Genomic DNA, 26,592 nt, shown 5'->3' on the forward strand with positions numbered 1-26,592 from the left:
CCATTTTTATAGTAGTAAATTTAGTAAAAATAATGAATTTTAAAATTAGTATCATGACAACTATTTTAAATTTGGCGGTTGTTGGTACTAGTTTTTATCGCGCAGATTTGGTTCGAAAACTGTCATCTATTTATTCGTTGGACAGACTATATTATTTTTACTCAAAGTAGGAAATTTTGTTTTTTGAGAATTGGCAGAACTAATTAGTCTGGCTGTCACCTGTTTCCTGTCAAGTTCTTGGTCAATTTGGATTTTACGTTTCGTGCTTAATAAACTGCTGCGTGAATAAAAAATGTATCAATATAATTGAATTGTCTTTTGCGGCCAACAAAATATGTACCTAAATATACCAGAGCTCATTACTATCGGTCCACTCATTAAAAAGTTAACTTGGCAGCAGCCCCTAGCGATTTTTATTAGTAACAATTGGCAGCAAAAGCGTTTGACCTTGACGCATCTGTGGCATGCGTAGAAGCTAATCGTTGTTCACAACATTGCCAAAACTTGTTAAATCTCTACTAAAATCCTTCTTTTGCAACACATTTTTAATTAGTCAGTCATTGATTAATACAATCAACTTTGACAACGTGTTAACCTCAAAAATCGCTATATTCAGTTTTCCCTCAATTTTCTCCCTAAAGAATTGAAAGCCTGATTTACACTCAAAAATTTTCGAAAATTTACACAGGAGAGTGGACTGATAGCAAGGAGATATGTATACAGGAGGTCAATCTTGTATGCCGCGCGTCGAAAAACGCGAGTCAGAAATCGTCGCGAGCTTGCCGGGTTCTGCGCGGTAGCGTCTGCGCATCTTCTCTGCTATTGGCTACTGGGCATCACATGGTCAACTCATAACGTGCTCATCTTTGCTGTTTAATAAATTGCAAAAACAAAGCTTCTGCTGATGGAAATTCTCGAGCCATTTTAACATGCCATTCGATACATTTTAATTTCTTACATTATGTGTACAAGTTGTGCGCTTTGGGATGGCGAGAGCAGTAGATGCGCAGTAAAAGCGCGCTCACATTTTTTGATTGACGATGAATTCGAAACACTTAGTTGCGAACGGTAACTAAAGCACAATTCATTACTATTCGGCTGCAACAACTCTTGCCATCCTAAAACGCGTGAGCCTCGGTGTAAGCTGTACTTCTGTACACAACAAAAAATGATTAATTTAAAAAATTACCAACATAGTTTTTTATTAATGGCGGAATTAACCATAAAATAATCGGAATATTTAGACAAATATTCACATATAACGTAGATAAAGTAAAGAAACACTTTTCTGTCATCAACAAAATGTGACCATAACCAACAAAACAAAAAGTCATCATTGACAGTATCGACAGATTCCCTGGTGGGCTTTCGACCGTGAGTGTTTTTATTGGCTCGCGGTGGCGCGCAGTTTTGAAAGCTGCGCAGTAGCTACCGCGCAGCGGCCCATCAGCTCGCGACGCTTTTTGCCACCAATCACGTGACCTAGATTACTCTCCTGTTTCCAGGCTTCATAACTGATAGCAATGAGCTGCACTTTATAATAAATGTGAGGTTAGGTAACGTTAAGTGAAAATTCAGTGACAGTGATATAAATGTCAAATTTTAAATTGAATTTGAAAATCCAAACCATTACCAATCGTGACAAAACCATTACCAATCGTGTAACACGAAAACTCTTAGAATTTAATTTTTTTATTAAAAAAAGGGTGCAAATTCGAAAAAATAGTATAAAGGACTTGTTTTATAATGGCATTGGCGCACTCGTCCCATACAAAACTCGCCTAGGGCTCGCCTAGGGCTCGTTTTGTACACCGGGAACTCGTGCACCAAATTGGCAAAATTATAAAACACGTTCTTTAATATACTATAAATGTCATTTTATTTTTTTTACATTGTCCTGCACTGATAATATAAAATTTTATACTTTCAATAACATTTCTAATTACAAATTTAATTTTTTTCAGAATTACAAAGTTTAACGTAACCAAAATCTGAAAGAACTAAACGATTTAAATCTCACTAGATCGTTGGGAGAACTGTACAGTTGAATGATAGTTTCGCTTCATATACTTTGTAATTTGTCTTCCTATAATTTCAATTTTGCAAAAATAAATAAAAAATATACATATTTAATTTTTGTTTTTATCTGTCTATTACGCTCTTGATTGCTAGTCCCCGTCTTCAAAGCAATAAAACAGTTTTTATAAACCGCAGCATGCGAAAAATGAGCGTTTTAACCTTGATCAATTTTATTAAAGTTTAATGGCTTTATTGTGGCAACAAAGGGACTCAACAGACCATAACTCGAACTGATCGGAATGTCAAACAAGCTATAAATAATCAATGGAGAACTCGCTAGACATGGACTAGACGATTGTCCTTTTGCGCAGAACGACATTCCGGTTTCCATCAAATACTTTTTTCGTTGCAGAAATCGAATAATACGCACTATAACTGTAGGTACTTAGTTGCCAGTAATCCCATTAGTAACACCGTTTTAAAGGTAACTTTGTTGCACTGTACTGAAATCAATCCAGTCAGTGGGTAATAATAATGACCTAATTTCAAGATGATCGAACTGATTAATTTGTTGAGTAGTTTTTAAGCACCATTTTGAAGCAAGGTAATATGCTAAAATGAGTTTAAACATCCTCATTTTGTTTTGACTTTCATACGATGAGCAATTGGACCAAAAATATACAAGGACTGAATTCACTTTGCAAAAAACTGAATTATAATCAAACTTCTATTTTCAGAGCGTAAAGTTTAAATTTATTTATGATGGAGTGAAAGATGAACACGACGCGCGACGTAAGTAATTTAAAATCTAATTAAAAAGACTTTGAAGGATAAGCTAGTTTTAAGGTTGATTAAAGCATTTATGAAAGAAGGTTGGAAATGAGTGTGTATTATAAAGACGATTGAAAAACTTCTTCAGTTTCAGGAAAAATATTTACCATTTTAATACATATGGGGTCTGCGATTCCATTTTAATAAAAACCCGCAAAAAAGAAAATCGGAAAAAAGTTTATCAGTAATGTTAAAAAAAATGTGAATTTCTAAAGATCAGCTACCAGTGCCAGTCAAAACATTGAAAGTCCAGCTAAGCTGGATACTTTTTATGAATCTTTTTTCTAGAAGACGATTTATATTGTGTTTCGCTATTTCTCGATACCTTTTAAAGAGCTCTTCTTCACTTATCTAGGTTTCTAATTCGATCTAATTCGATCAAATTAAGCGCTTTCAAGAAAGCTTTGTTTGTAATTTTGATATTTAGTTATATCTAGTTTAAAAAACAATTGAGCTCCAATTCAAATTTAAATATTTATTATATCAGTTTTAAAGGAGGCGTGCAAAAGTTTTGAACGTTAGTGTAGATTTAGTTTAATGGATACGATTATTTTTTTAACAAAATCGTAACTGCATAATGTTTATTGGTATGCGGTTGAAAATAAAACTTGCGAAACTTTCCTAGTTTAGACATTCAGAGAATTTTGTTACAAATTAACTCTTTACAACCTTTAAAAGTTTAAAGCTTGTTTAATTTAAACAAACTTAGTTTAGTTGTCAATTTATAGGACACTACTTACGATTACCAAGTAGTTTTGTTTTTAACTGATTTATCTAGATCAGTATTTGATTTAATTTTAATTAGCCGTCTAGTATGAAAATAATTCTTAATTCTTCTTGAGAATAATTTTTAAAGAATCAATGTCAGTTTAAACACTGTATGTTATTGTAGCAATTTATACCATTGTTGACAACATAAATTTTATTGCTTGTTAGTCATGTCACTATCAACTTTTGCAATAAAACTGCTGGTTTTATGCCCACAAGCAGAAAAATTGAAACGGTGCTATACATTTTATGACAAAACCATATCGTTGTTTAAATTAAAACCGCTCTAATTTTTTTATCGTATAAAATTGACATTCTTTGCCCTACAATCTGAAAAACGTATCCGAACTATGCTAGAAATGTTGCTTAGAAAAATTTACGCTGAAATGTGAGAATTTCAGTATTTTTTTCACTATTCATTAAACAACTCTCTTACATTAAAGAATTTTGTAAATTCATCGTAAATGTGATTCAATTAATTTTCAATAATGTCTTGAGAAAGGAATTTTAATTCTCTTCACAACGAAGACCGCATTTACTTGTGTGATTTATACTCTTAGTTGAAGCACTAAAAGTAAATTCAAGCACCCACTTAATTAGACGTTTGTTATATTGATATGAGTTAATATTAATATCCCATCTCATTTGAATAATGTCATCATCGGCTATTTAATTAAATCTTCAATCTGTTCGAACATGCGATAAAATATGATTTTGATGGTTCAGCAGGTAAAGTTGAAATCAACAGCAATTAAGAGGTGTCGGTTTAATTAATATCTCAATTTTTGGACATAAAGCGCCACAGGTATCCAAATAAGGATCGCTGGGATGGAAATATATTTTAATTACCATAAGTGTTACAACTTAATCAATTAGATATTAAGATAATAGTCTAATTAGTTTGTTTTACAATTTGTATCGAAATATTTAGAACTGTTTAATGACTATTAAATGGCAGTAAAACTTACGATACGAAAATCCCAAGGGAATTATAAATAAACCGATAATCTCGTTTTCTTTCTATTCACCGCTCGCTGTCGGCAAAGAAGAGCCATGTGCTACGATTATGGACAATGCATTACATCAATCTGGAATTTTAAATAGCTCACATGTTCCACGAAATGTAAATAAAACTTTGCTTAGATTAGCACGATATATACTTTCTCTCCCGGAATTCGAAATATCACTGACTAAAAATATTTCTCGTTAAGCTAACAAACTATGGTTTTTAACGACGCCACAGGAGCTGTAGTTACATAAATGGTCATGGGTTGTCAGTATTTTATGTTATCATATTTTAATATTCATTAACGAATTCAGGTCGAACTTGGGGAGTTAAAGATATCATCCATCACCAAGTGGTGTGGGTTCAGCGCGCGGGTGTAATTTCTCTAGAATCGATATCTTATTTTCGTGGAGCTTAAATAAATATTTCCTTAAGATCTCGCTGTTGTTTGAAAGCAAAGAAAATATATTTAGAGATTCAGGTATTGTTTTTGTATTTTGAAGCTTTGATAATACAGTTGGTAACAAATACACCTTATTAGAAGCATTCTCGTTTCGTAAGTTGTTAAAATATACAGGGTCCGGCAACACTTGTGTCCACCCCCAAAATCGTCTTTAATTTTAAACATAAAATTTTGAAAATTTGCATACGCTCACAGTTGACTAAGTTCTAGAAACTGTTTTTTATCACTGATAGTTTTGGCGTCGCGACGCCTTAAAAATGTAATTTTTAGTTAATTGTGAGGGTTTGTGATATCAACCCCTAATTTAATTTTTTTTCGATATAAATATGTTAAAAATATCTCAGTTGTTATTTTAGATTCAATGCAAATTGTCTTCAAAATGTGAGAAAAAAAATGCTGTTTTATCAACAGCAGTTCCACGCGAACTGAATCTGACACATTAAAAACTAAAACATCTTGCAGAAACATAATTTTGTTAAAAATCGAATATATCAATCTTAAATTAACCAAAACCCTGAATAGTTGCATTGTTTGCTTCTTGATACTTTAAATAACCACCTTCTTTTAACTACACTTTCGTTCAACTACAGTAGAGAGCAAAAGTTTGTCATATTTGGTTTTTGAAATATTATTTTGTTTTCGTTTTGGTTATCAAATTATACCTTATTCAACTACATTTATAAATGATTTTTAGAATAAAAAAATAACATTTTTTCCAAATAATACTTCAATAATAAAAAAATATTTTTTTTTTGCAAATTTCATGAGCAAAAGTTTGTCATATTTTTTTATTCCAGAAAAAACTAAGTAAACAATAGTCTTAAAACAATGTATTTAATATTTAGTTGGATAACCCTTTGAGGCATTTACTGCCAGGCAATAAAGGTATCAATTTTTTTTGTGGAATTTTTTCCCACTCGCTTAACAAGTCCTCATACAATTCTTGCGTATTTTTATGAGTTCTAGAGCCAACACGATTAGCCAGTTCATCCCACAAATGCTCTATTGGATTGAGATCCGGAGATTGCCTTTGCCACTCAAGAAGACGGATTTTCTTTGTCTGGAGCCAGTTTGTCACAAGTCTGGATCGATGCTTCGGATCGTTGTCTATTTGATAGATCCAACCACGAGGCATTTTCCTTCGGGCATATGGCAGCATGTCGTTTTCTAGGATAGCTTTAAACATAAGGGCGTCCATATTACCCTCAATCAAAAACACCCATAAACATTAGTGCCGCTACCACCATGTTTCATTGTTGGTGTCATGTATCGTGGATTAAATCTTTCTCCTCTTGGACGCATAATGCATCGTCTACCATCGCTTCCGAACAATTTAAACTTGGATTCATCTGACCAAAGCACTTTGGACCAATCATTGGCAGTCCAGTCCCGATGCCTTAATGCAAATTGGATTCGCGCTTTTCGGTTTTTTCGAAATATCCATGGTTTCTTCACAGGAACGTATGCGTTTAATCCTGCACTACACAAAATGTGTCCTATGGTCTATCTGCTTACTGTAAGGCCAATCTCCATGTTCAGTTCTTTGCAAATATCGAAGGCAGTTTTGTTTGGGTCGGCAACCGATTTTCTTTTAATAATTTTGTTCAATCGATTTGAAATTTTTCTCGGTCTACCACAGCGAGGAAGATCTTTCAGGTCATTATAAACATTTTGCTTTTTAACAATGCGAGAAACACCACTTTGGGTGATATGAAACTGTCCGGCAACGTCCTTCTGTGATTTTCCAGATTGAACAGCTCCAACAATTAGTTTACGAACTTCAGGGGTAACATTTTTACCAGTATTTACCATTTTGTCAGGTAACACTTTTTCACTAACGCACTTGTTAATTGACAGTCACAGGTTATAAAGAACATAGCCTATTATCGATAAGAAAAATGTACCAGTAATCAGAAAATTGGTATGACAAACTTTTGCTCTCGTAAATTATAAAAAAAAATATTTTTATTCTTAAATTATTATTTCGAATGTGTCATTAATTTTTTTTATTGTAAAAATCTTTTCTAAATATGCTTGAATAAGATTTAATCTAACAACTAAAACAAAAAAATATATTTCATATCAAAAACCAAATATGACAAACTTTTGCTCTACTGTACATATTTTAATTAAATTTTTCGCTTAACTTCACTTATTTTTTTTTCACTCAAAATATAAATTCCAAGAATTTAAAATTAGTGGACAAATCAGTTTAAACTATTTACTTAGCACATCATATAAACATAAAAAAAGTAATTTCATAATTTATTTTTGAATTAAAACTTTGTTAAGAAAATTTGTCACACCCGTGACAATATTTTAACAAAAGTTGACAAAACTGGTTGAAATCTGTGGAGTTAAAAATTGATAATTTGTATACAAAGTAACAAATTGATAATGCAGTTTTTGCACTAATTAAAGTTAAAAGATATATTAGAGAAATACTAAAAATAAATGTCACGGGTGTGACAATTGTTGGATCGGACTTTCCAAATTTGATGATTTAAGGCTTAAACATGTACACACAGTTGGTTTTAACACCTGCTATTAAAATGCTCACATGTTAAAGAAACTCTGGATGGTATAGGAGGCACAAATAAACGTATCGTTCGCAGAAATGTAATCAACAATTCTGCTAAGGATTTCTTCTTAAAAGCAAAAAATCAATTAATAATATAAATATTTTGTATACTGGTAAATTCAAAGTCAAAATATCTGAATCAACTAAGTAAAAATATTCAAGCAATCAATACCAAATATCCAACAATATCTCATATTTTGTCCAAATAAACAAGTTAGTTTAGGGTGGATGTATGTCTAGCGGATTTAAGTACACTCGACCAATTTGTGAAACCGAAACTGGGGGCTGTGGGCGCCTTCGCCTGTGTAAAATATAACTTACTTTGTTCAAAATGTTACAAGCATTAATAAAATTGGTCTTTCTGCTACATTATTTTCATTTTTTAGCAACGTTTATTTAACAAGTTTTGCTTTTTCACGCCCGATACACATGTATGTCACACCCGTTACAGTTTTCTAAAAAATACAGTGCACAATTGAATTGATTATTCTAATTGCAAAGAGGCTTAAAATGTGTGCTTATAGTTCATATATTTGTGTACTAAAGGAGAAGGAATCTGACTTTTGTGATTCGCAGAAATATAGAAAAATGTTATTAAAAACAATAAATTTAATTTGTACGCGTCACACCCGTGACACCACAAATTAATTTGCTGCTCTATGATCTGCAATCGTAACTTAACAAATTTTATTTAGATAATTTGCAGCACTTTAACCTACCTGATAACAGTGTACTTTTGCTTGAAAAAGCTCTTAGTCGTTAATAAATTAAAAAAATGTTGTCATTTTGTCACACCCGTGGCATATGGAATTCCTGTCAAGTTAGTTTCCAATTTCATTACGTCAAAATTGGGAACTACGTTTACACCTATCTGTCAGCATCTTGTGTCACAAATGACATCTGTCCTTTGGCTCGCTTTAGTTTGTAACGAAAGTCTTACTTGGTGAAATTGTTGCTTTGTCAATGTTAATTAACGATTTCTGGTGTCCATAAAGTGCAACATGCCCGTGTTAATCAAAATTAACCTTTATAGGAGAGAATGAAGTGACTTGTGAAATTTTGGTGTAAACGTAGTTTGCCGCTGCGCTGTCATAATTTTGAAAATAAACTTGATAAAACAGCGTTTTTCTCGCAAATTTTAAACACAAATTGCATTAGATTTAAAATAAAAACTCAAATATTTGTATCACAGTTATGTTGAAAAAAAAATTTGAATTCGCGAATATTTCCGAAAAAACTCAAAAATCGCTAAAAATTATACTTCTTAGGCGTCACGATGCCTACCAAACCGGGTTAAAAAACAAAATTTTGCGTCAACTTCTAGAACTTTGTCAACTATGAGCGTTATGCAAATTTTCAAAATTGTACGATTTTGGGGGTGGACACAAGTGTTGCCGGACCCTGTAGTTACTACAGTCAATTTTTATGTTTTTGTAATTAATTTTCTTAATTGAAGAACTGTATTTTAGGGAATCAAAATACATATGCAATCGATTTTCCCCAACATACAAATGAGTTTCATAACCGATAGCAGCAGCTTTTTTGAAGTAAAGAACCGTATTCCGGAAGACACATGCTATTTGTCTTTGGGTTAAATCCAGTTTCTTGCGATATCGGATCAAAAAGATTTAAACTAGATTCTAACAATACGATCTCCACAGAGCGCGTTTATCATTTATTCTGAATTAAAACATATTTATGTTCTTACAACTTTGATGAGAGAACGCCTGGGGCTTAAATTCTGAAGAACAAAGAGTCGTGGATACTTGCTCTGAATCTTTTCATAGTTTTATACCTTTTGTTTGCGCTCGATAAGTCACAACATTACCGATGGCTGTTCTGCAATGTACTCATTCAAAACTGACACCACAATTCATTTCAATCGACAAAGCAAACAATCACGATGTAGATTATATTGATATCGTTTTATTACCTTCAACCCTGTGATGAATTTCATAGTTTGTTGAGAAAAGGAACACTTAACAAATTCGGTGAGTTCAAAAGAAAGAACTCGTAAAAATCCTGCATGATGGAATGTTGCCATCTAACATTAGTAGATTCTTTTTCGTACTCGTGTTTGTTATGAGACAGGTAAAACGACATAACTGCGTTCGTTATTACCGCATTTTACTTCACACTAAAATAAAAGTAACCAGGAAAAATCAAACTAGCTGTAATTTGATTTGCATAATTCTAATCCAATTATTTTAAATATACTGGAAGAGCGTGACAAACAAATGTTAAAATTTCTCAGGACAATTAATTACTCTCTAAGTGAATACAGCTTCCTCTTGCATAATGTTCTTCGTTAGAACGTCCTGTCAATGTTTGTATTTACATTACGGTAATTTTTGTACTCGAGAAAATGTCACCGTTATTAGTGCTTCACTTTCAGACTTTCGTTTTTCCTCTGAAATGTTAGAAGCGGACATTTATAACGGCTTAATGATGCTACAATCGAGCTAATTAATGTAATTGAAATGAACGACCACCCAATTCTTCCAGTATCAGTTGCTAACTTCATTCGTCACCCACTGAGTGCAAAATGGAAAACTGAAATGAAACCGGTTGCGTTTGTTAGATGCTATTATTATTGTAATTGTAGAAATTCCTATTAAAATTATGGAAATTCATCTTTACAATTTAGAATAATGACTTCAAGTCAGTTTGTGCAATTAATATCGTTATCACGTTAAACGCTGGCATGAAATTTATGCAATCTACTAAATTTGATTTGAAAAAAAATCAGAATTTTTCTATATTTTTATGTTGAGTAAATGAAACTTAACGTGTAAACGTTGGCATGAAATTTGCGCAAATCAGTGTGTGCAAATGGCATGAGCGTGTAAACGGGACGTTATAAATCTCAGAAATTAATGAATGGAAGTTACAGTTGTAACTCTCATTTCAATATATTTACAACATCTTTGGCTTGTTTTTAGCTTGTGTAAGTTAACAATGTTAATTAAAAATCTACGAACAAAGAAGTAAATATACAATTTTTAAAATATGTAGTTCTTTGAGGTAAGATAAGATTAAAACTGGAGTCTAAAACTGGTTGCAAAGGCCAATTCAATCACTCTGAATTTTTGAACTTCTACTGTAATATACAGGGTGATGGAAAAAAGGCGCCCATGCTACCTATCATGTTGCAGCTAATTCTTTCCTGAGCCCAACATTGTTGTTGTTTTTTAATAAAAAAATTAAATTTTCCAATTCTAAGAGTTTTCGTGTTACACGATTGGTAATGGTTTTGTAACCACGACTTGCCACTTGATTTTCAAATTCATTTGATTTTAAAATTCGACATTTATTGAGTTTCACTGTCACTGAATTTTAACCTAACCTCACAACCTGTATTCACATCTATTATATTTAGGTACATATATTGTTGGCCGCAAAGGACAATTCAATTATATTGATACATTTTTTATTCACGCAGCAATTTATTAAACACGAATCGTAAAATCCAAATTGACGAAGAACTTGACAGGAAACAGGTGACAGCCAGACTAATTAGTTCTGCCAATTCTTAAAAAACAAAATTTCCTACTTTGAGTTTTTTTATAGATATCTATAAACGACTCCAAATTGAGTACTTTAATGCACCTATTAAAGCGGCAAATTCGAAATAGTATATTATGAAATGCGTTTCATAATGAACATTTTGCCGCACGCACGTTTTTAAGACACGACGAGCGCAGCGAGGAGTGTCATAAAGTAGTAAGTGCGGCAAAATGCATTATGAACAAGTATCATACGCTATTTTTTCTATTTCGCCTTATTTTAAATGAAAAAACTTGATTTCGAAATCTAGGGAATTTTAGGGTAGTTGGCATTTGCAAAATGTTCGGGAAAAAAAGTCGAAGTAGCCAAATCCAATTTCACTCAGTTTGACAGGTGTGACGTTTTGAGGTTATCGGAGCGCAAGGGAGCCAAGATAGCGAAGAGGTTGATCATGATCATGATGGTTGTCTTGCATCCAAAGAGTTTTTCTCCGATGAATTATTAAGCCAAGTACAACAAGAAATAATAGTGTATTGATCGATTTATCAAGGTTTAACAAAACCAAAATCTAAATTGTCAACGTTGACAGCAGGTTGACGGTTTGTCTGCTGCCAACCTAAGAAAAATAAATGCTCCTGGAAATATTGGCACGGGATTGGTCCACTACGATACCGAAATACGCTCAAACGCGTATCGAAATATCTTCATTATGAACGCGAAATAGAAAAAACAATTTTATTGCTAGACATTACGTTTTTTAGAGTTGATGATATTTTGTATTAAAAAAAAAAACAAAAAGAGCTTTAAACCAAGTTTTTTAAACTTTTAAAAGTACCATTTCTGTGCTTTCTAGAAAATTTTTCAATGTTGCAACATTGTAAAGCTCTTAGTATTAGTTGCTTAGTTATGGAGACTGCCAAATGTAAAATTTTATTAGACATGGTTGAGCAACATTGCCAAGTTTTTCTTTTGAAAACAAATCATATTGTGAGAAAGAATGAGTTTAAATTAATTTTGCTTTGATTTCTGAGATGGTTTCAGTTTTAAGAAGTATTATTTCACTCATGGGCGTCTTTTTTTTATCACCCTGTCTGTACAGGGTCCGCCAACACTAATGTCCCGGGCCAAAATCGCTATTAATTTTGAAGCTATAAAAATATATTTTTTTTGTACATGAAAAGGAAACGGAGCGCTACAAACTGATGTGATCAGTTTTACTCTTGTGTTAACCATACGTGAAATAAACGCAAAAAACTACGTTTTTCAAAAATCAAAATGGAGAAAATAGTGGAAAAGTCAACCTGTCTTGTCCCATTTTTCGTCAAAAGGATGAAAATGATATTAAAGTTTGAATTAAAATATCTGGTACCGAGATATTAAATAATTCTTAAAATTTAGACAGGTTTACGACAATTGATTCTTCACCGCAAACTAGTCCCTTCTAAGCCATTTATGATGGGTAATATTTTTACCCACAATGGGCTGAATCTTCCATCGGACGGACCGACTGTTTGTTATCAGTTCCCTGGTAATCTCCTAGGTACTTAGGGCCCAGTTTGCGGCTTGGAAGCCAGATCATAAATCTTATAAGGGAGTTAAAACGATTTTTAAGAATCATTTAATATCTCGGTACCACATATTTTAATTCACATTTTAATATCATTTTCATCCATTTGGTGAAAAATGGAACATGACAGGTTGGGTGCTCCACCATTTTCTTCGTTTTGATTTTTAAAAAACGTAGTTTTTTGCGTTTATTTCACATATGGTTAACAAAAGAGTAAAACTGATTACATCAGTTTGTAGCGCTCCGTTTCCTCTTCATGTGCAAAAAAAATTAATTTTATTGCTTCATAATTAATAGCGATTTTGGGCCGGGACACTAGTGTTGGCGGACCCTGTATAGGCCTTTATGCTACAGATTTACTTATATTCAATGAACCAGAAAGGTATAAAAAATTAAAATTAAAATTAATTTCTAACAAATTTATATGTATTACCTAATTTCAATCGTTGTCTCCATCTTTAAAATTTAAATTATAGAAAACTTCATAAAGTCATGTGTATAATAGTTAGTTATCTAACAAAAGAAAACTTGTAGACAAATAATTTCCACTTTTGTTCCCACGGCTACAAACTATACCCTCATGAAATGTCTCCTCCTAACCAAAGCTATGTGTGAAAGGATTCCAAAGACATAAAACACATTCGTATTTTATGATCTTGCATATTTACGATTATGCACATTATCTTCGAATATAAAAAATGAACTTGCATTGGTAAACAAAAAGCATGATACATAAATCATATCGAGATTTATTGGCTACATGCACCTCTTCAGCCAATTATCTATTTTATCGTCGCTGGTGGAGTCGACCACACGGGAGCATTGAGATTGCTTTTTCGTAGATAATTACATTTAATTTCACGTCTTTACACGCAATAAATCGTTGGTTTCTGAAGAAAAAGAGTCACGGTTCGACGCGTCACAAAATTTCTGCTCTCTATAAAATTATGACGGTCTGATTGATCCGGTTAATAAAGTAACCACATATTAATAACAATATCGTTACATCTGGTTTCTGGGAAAAAAGCGTGCGCCATAACGTAAATATTTAACCTGTAAAAAACCCTCAATTAGTCCCGTAATAATGACGATTAAAATACATCATTCTTTAGCTGATTTCATTAAACGATGTCTCTATTTTTAATTTGAAACAAGTTTGATGGTTGTTTAATTTGGTTTTGTTTGGTTACTTAACGGCTCTGGTTCTGTACTTAATAACATTTGTTTTAAAACGAGTCTATTAATAAAATTTGCAGGACACTGACCCAAATTTTCAAATGGCGAAGAAAATAAACCTTCTGGATTGCAGGTAAGAATTAAGACTGCTTCATATACCATGTACTTACATGTGTGCTTAGTACGCTGCTGAAGTATGTGATAAATACGAAGAGGATCAGCGGCGACCTGCAACAAAAAGCAAGAGTTTAGAACAAACGTGGAAATCTTCTTACAATGCAGTGATTTAATGAGACATTTAATTATCGGGGCTGTTAAGTTAACAAGTTGGAAACTGAAGTAATTGATGACTCCTATCTCTGGAAGGATAATTAATAGTGCAGGCTTGTATGCACCTCACGCACCAAGAAATTTGAATTTTAGTTGGATAGTCAAGTATATGTCGGCACAAGAATCAACATTCTTAATTGGAGACAAAGGCTGAAATTAGTTTTGACATGCTAAAGAATTTATCGCACCTGGTAATTAAATTCTCGGGAAGTTGGATTTGAATAATTGGAGTCATATTTCGATCCCCGGGAGGCATCACCACTAGTCCAAACGTTTACAGCGACGCCAAGTCAAATCGCCACAATGTTGATAACTTGTTTGATATGTGTAGGTATTATAAACAGCAAAAAATTTGAATTATTTGTATTACTTACGTAACTGAAGTACTGAGCTAATGTATGTTACATACAAGAGCTTGTTCTAGTATTGTGCTGTACCATTTTATTCGATTATGGTCTTATTAAATCTTTATGTTGATCTAATTTTACTTCTTTTTATGAAGGGATCAATATTGATTGCAGTTAGAAGGCACTAAGTCGATAGACTAATGATACATACCTTCAAATCGGAAATCTAATCTGATTTTAATCGTGAATTTATATACAGGGTCCGGCAACACTTGTGTCCACCCCCAAAATCGTCTTAAATTTTAAAGATAAAATTTTGAAAATTTGCATACCCTCACAGTTGACAAAGCTCTAGAAGCTGACGCAAAAATTTGTTTTTTTTTCACTGATAGTTTTGCCGTCGCGACGCCTTAAAAATGTAATTTTTAGTTAATTGTGAGGGTTTGTGATATCAACCCCTAATTTATTTTTTTTCAATATAAATGTGTTAAAAATATCTTAGTTGTGATTTTAGATTCAATGCAAATTGTCTTTAAAACTTGAAAAAAAAAAATGCTGTTTTATCAAGTTAGTTTCCAATTTCATTACGTCAAAATTGGGAACTACGTTTACACCCATCTGTCAACATCTTGTGTCACAAATGACATCTCTCCTTTGGCTCGCTTTAGATTGTAGCAAAAGTCTTAATTGGTGAAATTGTCGCCTTGTCGATGTTAATTAACAAATTCTGGTGTCCATAAAGTGCAACATGCCCGTGTTAATCAAAATTAACTTTTATAAGAGTGAATGAAGTGACTTGTGAAATTTTGGTGTAAACGTAGTTTGCCGCTGCGCTGTCATAATTTTGAAAACTAACTTGATAAAACAGCGTTTTTTTCGCAAATTTTAAACACAATTTGCATTAGATTTAAAATAAAAACTCAGATATTTGTATCGCAGTTATGTTGAAAAAAAATTGAATTCGCGAATATTTCCGCAAAAACTTAAAAATGGCTAAAAATTATACTTCTTAGGCGTCGCGACGCCAACCAAACCGTGATAAAAAACAAATTTTTGCGTCAGCTTCTAGAGCTTTGTCAACTATGAGCGTGTGCAAATTTCTAAAATTTTATCTTTAAAATTAAAGACGATTTTAGGGGTTGGACACAAGTGTTGCCGAACCCTGTATTTGCACATTTGCTGTCCATTAAGTTTAATTTCAGTAATTACAGGACTGTTGCTTCGCGCGTTTAATCTGACAAACAACTCGCTTTTCCTACTTTTTATCAACAGTTAGCAATGTTATCATATATCAAATTTACAACCTTTTTGATCTACAATGCATTTACAAATCAGTACAACACAATAAAATCGTTTTGAATGTTAATTATTTTGGTCCAGGGCGCCGTTTAAACACCCCTCAAGCCCTTAAGAGGAGTCTTCACCCATTTCTCTTGTGGGAGATTCCATGTAAATTAACGGGTAAATAACTTCTTTATTAAAAAAGATATCGACTTCAGTTTTCGAGTATAGGTTTGTTACTTCCATTACTAAAAGACTGGTTTTTTAGTTTTTTTAAAAATCTTCGGAATTTTCTTGAAATTGAAGTTATTTGATGCACAATTTAACAGTTTTCCATTTCACACAATATTTGACGTTATTTTATTATTTTGAAAAAAGCATTACGTGGAACTATGTATCAAAACAACATCTTACAAAATCGGTTCATTTTGCTTTATAAATAAAGGAGATATGATTCCGTTCAATTTCATTATTAAAAGTTCGATCTTATTCTGGGAGCAAAGATTGATTTATTACCTTAAACTAATGGAAGCAGTAAACCGTCGAAAGATTTACAAGTTCCATGGGTCATTTTGTAGGTTCCTGCGTTTGTTACCAACCCTCCATTCCCTTGTCTGAATATTTAGAGCTCTTTAGCTACAGTTTGATTTTGATAAAAGCTTGATTCGTGATGAAGTCACAAGTAACAGTCAAAATTTTTATACACCGGGAAAATGACTTCGTGTATTAAATCTGTAATTTCACAAAAACCAATCCTATTGTAAAAAATGCAAAACAAGTCAACTTTTAATTTTAATTGCGGAACTTTTGGATTTATATTTGTAAAATCATTTAGTTTTACCACTAGCACAACATAAATTTTTATACAAGTAATTTTGGTCGTTGGTATGTCATCATTTTTATAGTCTTGACACAATTTGCGCCCTATTACAATCATATAAAAATAACCGTTAGTGACAATTTAGACCACAAAATGTGTTATCTTTTTTACAAAACGTAACTTTTTAACAGAATTCGGTTTTGAGCAGATTCAAGATCTATTGGCGTGTCTAATCGCAGTTTTACCGAAGTGCACTAATAAGAGCTCGATTTCAAGTCAGTGACGCAAATTGCGTTGACGCAGTTGCTAAGGTAGCATCACTTTGATTGGGGTTGCTAAGGCGCAACTCTGATTTGGAATGGCGCAAGTCAACATGAAATCGGGCCCTAATTTGGTTAATGATGATGAACAACATCAAATTTTACAAAAATTTGTAAACGTAGAACTGGAAACACATCAGAACTTGTTGACTCTATTCTATACAAATCTTTAAATTTAAATGCCAAATCGATAAACCACGACAAAATATTTGAAAAAATTGCGAAGGCAGATTTACAAAAAAAGAAAAATTTCTATACAACCATGTGGTCTATTCATAGGCGAAAATATGTGTTTTTTGGGTGTTTCAACAGACGGGCTCGTAGATAAAAACACGGTTGTTGAAATAAAATGTCCATTTGCGGCTTACAATTTAAATCTTTCCCCTGAGAAACGAATAGTACAATTATTTTTTTGTTATTTGTTTAAATTATACCGTGTTTTACGGCATTTTTACGTTTGTATTTTCTCTGTATGTGCTTTTAAATTGTCACCTACTATCTTTATCTTTTTAATAATAAAATAAGTAAGAAAGTACTGAATCTTTTTGGAATTCATAGACGAAATCGTATTTTCTCATTAATTTTACTTCGAATGCTTAGTTACCAAAAGTTCATAAGGTTAAGTAAATTTAGGCGATAGTGGTCAAAGCAGAAGAATTGTTACTTGTGTTCGTATAAAAGGAAGACTAATTACTAATTAGCATTAAGATAATTGAGGCACCTCGATTAAGTTGCGATTAGTCACTCCAGTAGATTTTAATCAACTCCTCACAAAACATTAAAAAACAATTGTTTGGTTAATTTAGCTTACGATTCAAGCTCTCGGACTAGAAGAATTATTGCTTGTATTTGAACCAAAACAGTTTTTAGAGATTTTACATAAAAGAGCAGACCTTGGCAAACTTATTGCACTTTTGTGGGCTGCAGAAACCCCTTGTAAATCATATTCGGTCTCAACTTTGCGAGTAATGTAGTGATTATCACTTTATGACGTTTTATGATGTCTTCATTTTTATTGCTTTCGAAACTCGGTTTAGGTGAAGACTCCTCTTAAAACGGCCTTAACATGAGGCAATATTGATCAGAAATTTCTGTCACATCTTGTTTAGCGATTTCCTGTCGATATTAAACATATTAATCGTTTAATAGTAGCAGCAAACCCAAATTACCATCAAAAATTGCGAATAACCTTGTGTGGGGTCGACACACGGGTTATTATTACTTCCTGATGATCAGGAGAACCGCGAACAGCAGAGGTTTCTGACCGCAAATTCGGGACCTTATCCTTTATCCTGTACTCCTTCAGACAGGACCACGCCCATGTTTCTTCCTCTTTCTGTCTTTTGCACCCTGGTCTGCATCATCCGCAACGCTCTGACAAGTTGCAGTTGGAAGTGCGCTACAGGTGTGACGTGTTGCGACATGCACGAGGATATTCATGAAAAATCCAAGAGTCCTGCGATCGATGCGAAGTTGTCATGCGCCAGGATCGTCAACTTTCCTGCGAGGATGTTCTCCTGCTATTTGGGGATCGCAGGATTTTACCTACCGCGTTTTATTGCATTAGCTTAGGTCAAGATGAGGTGTGGGAATGCCGTTCCCATGTTGGAAAAATATTTATCAAACGGTTGTTGATAACATGATAACACATTCGTTGTCAATGCGTGTCTAAACAACGCATCTTCACGAAAATGCAATCAGACGATCCGTTATACCACATCAAGCATGCTAATAGATCGTGCAAGCAACGCAGTTATACGTAATTACCGCTCACTGATTGCGTAAAGTTGCTCAAAGATGTGTGAAATGGGCATTGTGAGGCATGATCTTGCGATGCCCCCTTCTGAGAAACCTACGTGTTGATTAATGAGAGATTAATTATGAAAAAAATTCTGAATCATAGATAATTATAATTGATTATAACTAATTATTCAAGTCACCGGCGCTACTGACAATATCAAAGAAAACCTCTTCTCTCCTCTTTAAATTCGGTGGACATCCACGAATGTCAATGCTCGCAGCTCGCTGGAATAATCGAGACCTCCGTCGATACGTAAGAGCCTGTAATAATTACGTAACAGCCAAAAAGTCAATTAACACCTGTTAGAATTCGCTTTTAACGTTGGGGTCCGCGCAAAAGGAACGCAGAAATGAACAGAGGTCGATTTGTCGTGTTAAACTGAGCGAATAACGCGATACACAGTATTTGCTTTCACCTGGAGAACCACATTTGCACCAGAAGTTGAGCCGGGCGGCAAGAGAACATACGAATCTTTTAAATCTTTCGTCGCGTTTCGAAGTAAAAGCGCCATTATTTGACACGAAAATAAATCTATATCAAGTAACAACAACAAACAGGGTCGTAAAATGAACAGACTTGGCTTTATTAGTCGTTGACAAAAGTGGTACATAAGTTCTTTACATGTTTTACTACTGGTTGATTGTTGTTTATTGTTAGGTGAAGAGCAAGAAGGTTTCCGGAGGCGAATGAGGGTGTAATGACCTTTTAAATCAGTTGAGAGTTTGATTGAATTGGGGAAATCACTTAGGGATGATGCTGATGCGACCAGTTTTTGAAGCAGTTACTAAGAATTTGTCATTGGAACCTAAGTAGGTGTTGTCGTACCTACGAAACGAACTGGAAACTGCCTAAATCAAAAGTGACCCCAGGTTATTTTAACGGTGCACCGCTTTGTTTAACACCATTCTTCAAGATTTACATATTATTCTTGTAAATTACAAGCAGGAATGTTATCTCTTAAAGTACCATCATTTTAGGTATTTAAAACTTTTTCCAACATTTATAGGTATATACTTTTTTTATTCCGTGTTAAAGACGCATTCATAGTTGCATTCTTTAAATTGAAATCGATTCATTCAACGCGTCACCAGTTTTATATAGAATATACAAGGTGTTTATAAATGTTTCTAGCATCAGGGGTGGCAATGAAATGTTAAAGAAATTTGCCGCTCATTACAAATGTCGGTTTCGGTTTTTCAACTGACATTTGCAGTTAACCTCAAATCTGGAGCAAAGTAAGTTTTGAGAAATAAACTGTCCTAGTTGTGGTTTGAAACCTGAAAATCAAAAACTTGGACACAAAATTGTAACTGAAACGTCATTGTCGTAAACAACGTTATAAATAATTATCAAGATAGTTATATTCACTATGAAAACAAAGCGGCCAAATAGTGTACGACCGAAATTCCAGAGCCACCCTTGATGCTAGAAACATTTATAAACACCTTGTAAAACGACCGATAAAATAAAACTTTGTCATCATATTTTTCTTTTGAATACCAACGATTCTATAGGGTGAACCCGAATAATAAAAATAAAGCAAAGCTCTTAACCACAGGATCAGTTAGCCCTGTAGATTAGATATCAGCAAAAAAAATTCACAGCCCACATTGCCAAACACGTAGATAAATCCATTCTTATCCGGAAACAATTCACATTTTGGAAAATTAATTTCATCACAACGCTTTTAAAGAAATCAAGTCAAATTATTCCAAAATTAAACAACTTAGCAGTGTAAAAGCAACCTTACAACACCATTGTCATATTGTTATACAAATGTGCACCTGTCAACTGAGTATGTTTATTAGCGTTTTTGATGTATCCGGCTGCCATCGACATTGAATAATAGCAAATAACCCCAAATTTCATGAGTGACCAACGAAAATTTTACCAAACTTTAAACATTTTTTTTCTCAGAAACGGTAATGTCTTGGATTGTGAAACTACAACTTATTATGAACTGTTACCGCCTTTCAGCTTTGTATTTTATTCGGATTCTCCGTGTATATTCTCAGTGTATCTATAAAATGTATAAATTCCATCAATTTAAACAAAAAGTAAGCAATTTTAATTTTATTGGTCATTTAAATAATTATACCAACCCACTGTGTAAAATGTTTATTACTAAAAACCGTTTCGGTTTTATGATGCTGACGGCAATTACAGCAACATTACAAAATTTGTTAAATCGGTCGTTAGACATGTACCTAAATAGTAGCTGTAGTTTTCATTTAACACCTCCGGATAATCTGCTATAACTCTGTTATTAACGTGTAACTTTGAAAACGGTAATTAACATAAAAATATGTACATTATGACAATTCCAATTATTAAATACAAAGTGTTTATAAAAGTTTCTAGCATCAAGGGTGGCTATGAAATGTTATAGAAATTTGCCGCTCATTACAAATGTGAGTTTCAATTTTTCAACTGACATTTGCAGTTAACCTCAAACATGGAGTAAAGTAAGTTTTGAGAAATAAATTATGTTAGTCGTAGTTTAAAACCTGAAAATTAAAAACTTGGACACAAAATCGTAACTGAAACGTCGTTAACGTAAGTAACATTATAAAAAAAAAAATCAAGATAGTTATATTCACTATGAAAACAAAGCGGCAAAATAGTGCATGACAGGAATTCCAGAGCCACCTTTGATGCTAGAAACATTTATAAACACCTTGTATTTACAATATATATTATTAAACAATAAGTTCATAAATAATTACATTTTTCTACCACTGTTTGAAAAGCATTCATTGTAAATCAATTCATTGTTAGTAAATTAATGTAATACATTATTGGTATACGGCCGTTTTCATTCCTTACTCGTTGCTGTAGCAACTTCATAGTGCGAAATGAATGTATTCTCTACAGGTCAAAAAAAATTTAACGGCAGTAAATGGCAAATACGCACTAACAATTGACATCAGTCGTCGTCCAGTGTTTCTTTTGCAAGAATAAAAAAAGATGTGCAGTCGTAGAAAAAGTACAATGTTAAACTCGCATGGAATGTCCATTTACCACTCGTAGATACGAATTGCCGTGTTCATACTCGTACTGTTTTACAATAATATGTACTACTTAACACGTCACAAAACTTTATTGATCTCATTAAAATTATTTCTTATTAGGTAACTTCAATAAAAACTGCACAAATCTGCGAAATATTACTCATTTTTATATTGCATTTTATAGCTCTTTAGATTCCATAGGTAGACCCAAAATGGTCAGGAAATACGAGTCTTTTAATACATATAACAAAATATAATCAGTACTCCAAAACAATAGGTTTTTAACATTTTAAAATAGAAATTAAATTTTTTAACGTATTTTAAACTTTAATTTTAGTTTTATCAAGAAGGTCAATATTTTAGAAATTCTAGTTACTAGATTCAAGAATCTAGTACCTTTAAAGCTGTGGTAACAGTAGCGACATCTCTAACCTACACGATTGTTGTTACCTTTTCTAGTGCATGTATTGAATGCATAGGCTATCCTTAGTTCTACAGTAATATTCATACAAGAAGATATAAGGTCCAGCTCATTGCAATCAGTCCACTCTCCTGTGTAAATTTCCGAAAATTTTTAGATGTAAATCAGGCTTTCAAATCTTTAGGAAGAAAATTAGGGGAAAATTGAATGTAGCGATTTTTGAGGTTAACACGTTGTCAAAGTTGAGTGTATTAATCAATAACTAATTAAACATTTGTTGCAACAGGAAGTTTTTAATAGAGATTTAGCAAGTTTTGGCAATGTTGTGCAAGACGATTAGTTTCTACGCATGCCACAGTTGCGTCAAGGTCAAACGCTTTTACTGCCAATTGTTACCGATAAAAATTGCTAGGGGCTGCTGGCAACTTAACTTTTTAATGAGTGGACCGATAGTAATGAGCACTGAGATACAAGGTATTTATAAATGTTTCTACAAGGTGTTCATAAATGTTTCTAGCATCAAGGGTGGCTATGAAATATCAAAGAAATTTGCCGCTCATTACAAATGTGGGTTTACATTTTTCATCTGACATTTGCAGTTAACCTCAATCAGAGAGCAAAGTGCATTTGGAGAGAAAAAAATGTTCTAATTATGTTTTAAAACCTGAAAATCAAATACTTGGACACAAAATCGTACCTGAAATGTCATTGACGTGAGTGACAGTTTAAGTGTAATTAAACATAGTTATATTCACTATGAAACAAAGCGGCAAAATAGTGCATGGCAGGAATTTCAGAGCTACCCTTGATGCTAAAAACATTTATAAACACCTTGTAGCATCAAGAGTGGCTTGGAAATGTCAAAAAAATTTGCCGCTTATTACAAATGTTGGTTTCGATTTTTTTATTGACATTTGCAGTCAAACATGGAGCAAAGTCAGTTTTGAGAAATAAACTGTTCTAGTTGTGGTTTAAAACCTGAAAATCAAAAACTTGAACACAAAACCGTAACTGAAACGTCATTGACGTAAGTATCATTATAAATATTTATTATAGTTATATTCACTGTAAAAACAAAGCGGCAAAATAGTGCATGAAAGAAATTTCAGAGCCACCCTTAATGCTCGAAACATTTATAAACACCTTGTACAACATGTACGATATACAGTATTCATAGATCCAATAAATGAGTTATTTCTTGTCAGTTGACGTTTGAATGACGTCATCAGCTCAACTGTTCTAGTAAAATATCCCTAAATGAAAATTAGTTTTTTTGTAAAGAAAAACAAAATGTTTAAACAGAACAAGTATAAAACACGTTTCGTAAAACAATTTGGGCACTTGTCCTTTTTAGAATAAAGCCCTTAAGCGAATTTTCGAAATTCCATATTATTGATTTTTTGTATTTGAATTTTGAATGCAATTTTTGAATAATTTTCAATCAATCGATACTTCACCAATCTCAGTACATAGTAAGCACTCGTTAAATCTTTCATGAGGACTTTTTTTTTAATGTTTCTGCATTTTTGCTAAAGAGATTGAATTATTTTTCTCAAAGACCTGCTTGATTTTCCCTGCGAATGAATCTAAAACACACGTGGTGCAAATTTCATCCTCCGTAATTCGATAGCGCACCAGCACACGCAGGTATAATCCAACCAGGTATGCAAAGTGTACCTTGCCTACCTCTTCTCACCTCTGCTATCCTATCACTCGGATAGCGAAATGCCACAGGTAAGTTTTGTTTACATTTTTTTTAATTTCACTCACAGGTAATATTTTAAACTCACTCTTACTGTTTTCATCATTCGATTCTATTCTTTCGTAATTTCTTATTATCAACAAAATCTTTGCAGATATAAACAATTTGAAATGATGTCACCGAAAAACCCATTTTTGCAATAAAAAAACCTTCTTGGTAATTGTTACAAGTTCGAAATAATAAACTAAATGATGTTCTCGATTTGTCCGGAAAGCGTAGGTTTGCGTGGGGCTAGGAAGTTCGAAGAGATATCCCAATGACTGCTACCATCGATAAGTACCATGTGTCAAAGAATCCTGATTAACCTATATTTGCAAACTTACCACTCTTTCGTAATATTTCGTGGGGGCACTGACACGTCTTTACGATGCAGTAACTTGGGGCGTTCCTGTTTAACGTCGTAAACTGTGCTCCAACATAAATATGCAAATCTGGTGCATCTTGGAATGTCAATGGAGATTGTTTTTTTCGGGTCATGTTAGTGGGAAAAATAAAAATCAATGGGATCGTTTCATTGATAATCTACGTGATTGCTCTTCTCTTTAATATTCCTCGCTAGGGCTCTCACTGTGAAACATTTATTATCCTTTGTGATGGATGAGCAAGGCACATAATCTGATACTGCCGACTTGTTTATGGGGTCATTGTTTTGTATGTTTTGTTAAAATATGACAGCTTTAAATTACTCTACGTCGATAGAAGGGATGAACACTTGTACACATCGATGTAGAGAAAGGTTGACACATTCAAGAGATGGGAGATTAGATAAAAATTACTCCAGATCACGAAATCAAACATGTCGCTTCTGAGAAAGCACGTCGCGTCGTACGAATCTCGTTCTTCCATCGAAATTCTAAATTGCCATCTAATTATACGTTTTTCGAGCTTGTTGAAAAAACGGAATTGTTGAGGCAACTCTTGACGTTATTTCTTACAGCGCGCTCTTACAAATAATAACAGCGTTTTTGGTTGTTTTGGACTTCCCAAAACTCAAGCTTTCGGGTTATTACCACTTTCTAGTTGCAACCTTCAAAATTTCTTTTTCGTGCTTGGTTACACTGGGTAATTTTGACGTTATATTGTGCAGACAACCAGTCTTTGCCATTTTTAACTGTCCTTGACTTCACGTGTCAGATCCAATCAATCATCTTCGTTTTTCTATACTTGCCTTTTTTTGGATACATCAGACTTCATCATTTTCATATCCAAGTCTAATGACCTGACAAAGAGTTTTTTGTTTTGTCATTAGGTACTGTAGATAGATTTATCAACATCATATTATACAGGGTCCAGCAACACTTGTGTCCACCCCCAAATTCGTCTTTAATTTTAAAGACAAGATTTTGAAAATTGGCATACGCTCACAGTTGACGAATCTCTAGAAGCTGAAAAAAATTTGTTTTTTATCATGGTTTGTTTGGCGTCGCGACGCCTAAGAAGTATAATTTTTAGCGATTTTTGAGTTTTCGCGGAAATATTCGCGAATTCAAATTTTTTCGACATAACTGTAACACAAATATTTGAGTTTTTGTTTTAAATCAAATACAAATTGTGTTTAAAATTTGCGAAAAAAACGCTGCTTTATCAAGTTAGTTTTCAAAATTAATAATGGTTAACTACGTTTACACCAAAATTTTACAAGTCACCTCATTCACTCTTCAGCAGTTCCACACGAACTGAACCTGACACATTAGAAACTAAAACATCTTGCAGAAACCTAATTTTGTTAAAAATCGAATATATAAATCTTAAATTAACCAAAACCATGAATGGTTGAATTGTTTGCTTCTTGATACTTTAAATAACCACCTTCTTTTAACTACACTTTCGTTCATTTATTTTAATTAAATTTTTTGCTTAACTTCACTAATTTTTTTTCACTCAAAATATAAATTCCAAGAATTTAAAATTAGTGGACAAATCAGTTTGAACTATTTACTTAGCACATCAGATACTGAATACATAAAAAAGTAATTTCATAATTTATTTTTGAATTAAAACTTTGTTAAGAAAATTTGTCACACCCGTGACAATATTTTAACAAAAGTTGGCAAAACTGGTTGAAATCTGTGGAGTTAAAAATTGATAATTTGTATACAAAGTAACAAATTGATAATGCAGTTTTTGCACTAATTAAAGTTAAAAGATATATTAGAGAAATACTGAAAATAAATGTCACGGTTGTGACAATTGTTAAATCGGACTTACCAAATTTGATGATTTAAGCCTTAAACATGTTCACACAGTTGGTTTTAACAACTCCTATTAAAATGCTCACATGTTAAAGAAACTCTGGATGGCATGGGAGGCACAAATAAACGTATCGTTCACAGAAAGGTAATCAACAATTCTGCTAAGGATTTCTTCTTGAAAGCAAAAAATCAATTAATAATATAAATATTTTGTATACTGGTGAATTCAAAGTCAAAACATCTGAATCAACTAAGTAAAAATATTCAAGCAATCAATACCAAATATCCAACAATATCTCATATTTTGTCCAAATAAACAAGTTAGTTTAGGGTGGATGTAGGTATGTATAGCGGATATAAGTACACTCGACCAATTTGTGAAACCGAAA

General features: G+C 33.0%; 1 protein-coding gene across 4 annotated transcripts in view; it reads right to left on the reverse strand.

The window, feature by feature from the left end:
• Ppn (proteoglycan-like sulfated glycoprotein papilin) overlaps positions 1–26,592 on the reverse strand; it is a 105,618-nt gene that overhangs the window by 32,577 nt on the left and 46,449 nt on the right. For all 4 annotated transcript variants that reach the window (XM_088049472.1, XM_088049473.1, XM_088049477.1 and 1 more), the window contains exon 2: positions 14,089–14,146. In XM_088049472.1, the coding sequence (XP_087905598.1) occupies positions 14,089–14,146 (58 nt within the window). The remainder of the gene's footprint in view (positions 1–14,088; positions 14,147–26,592) is intronic.

Source organism: Gnatocerus cornutus, chromosome 1 (assembly GCF_029298725.1).
Source record: "Gnatocerus cornutus isolate USDA-ARS CGAHR chromosome 1, icGnaCorn1.1, whole genome shotgun sequence".
In the NCBI taxonomy this organism is placed as follows: domain Eukaryota; kingdom Metazoa; phylum Arthropoda; class Insecta; order Coleoptera; family Tenebrionidae; genus Gnatocerus; species Gnatocerus cornutus.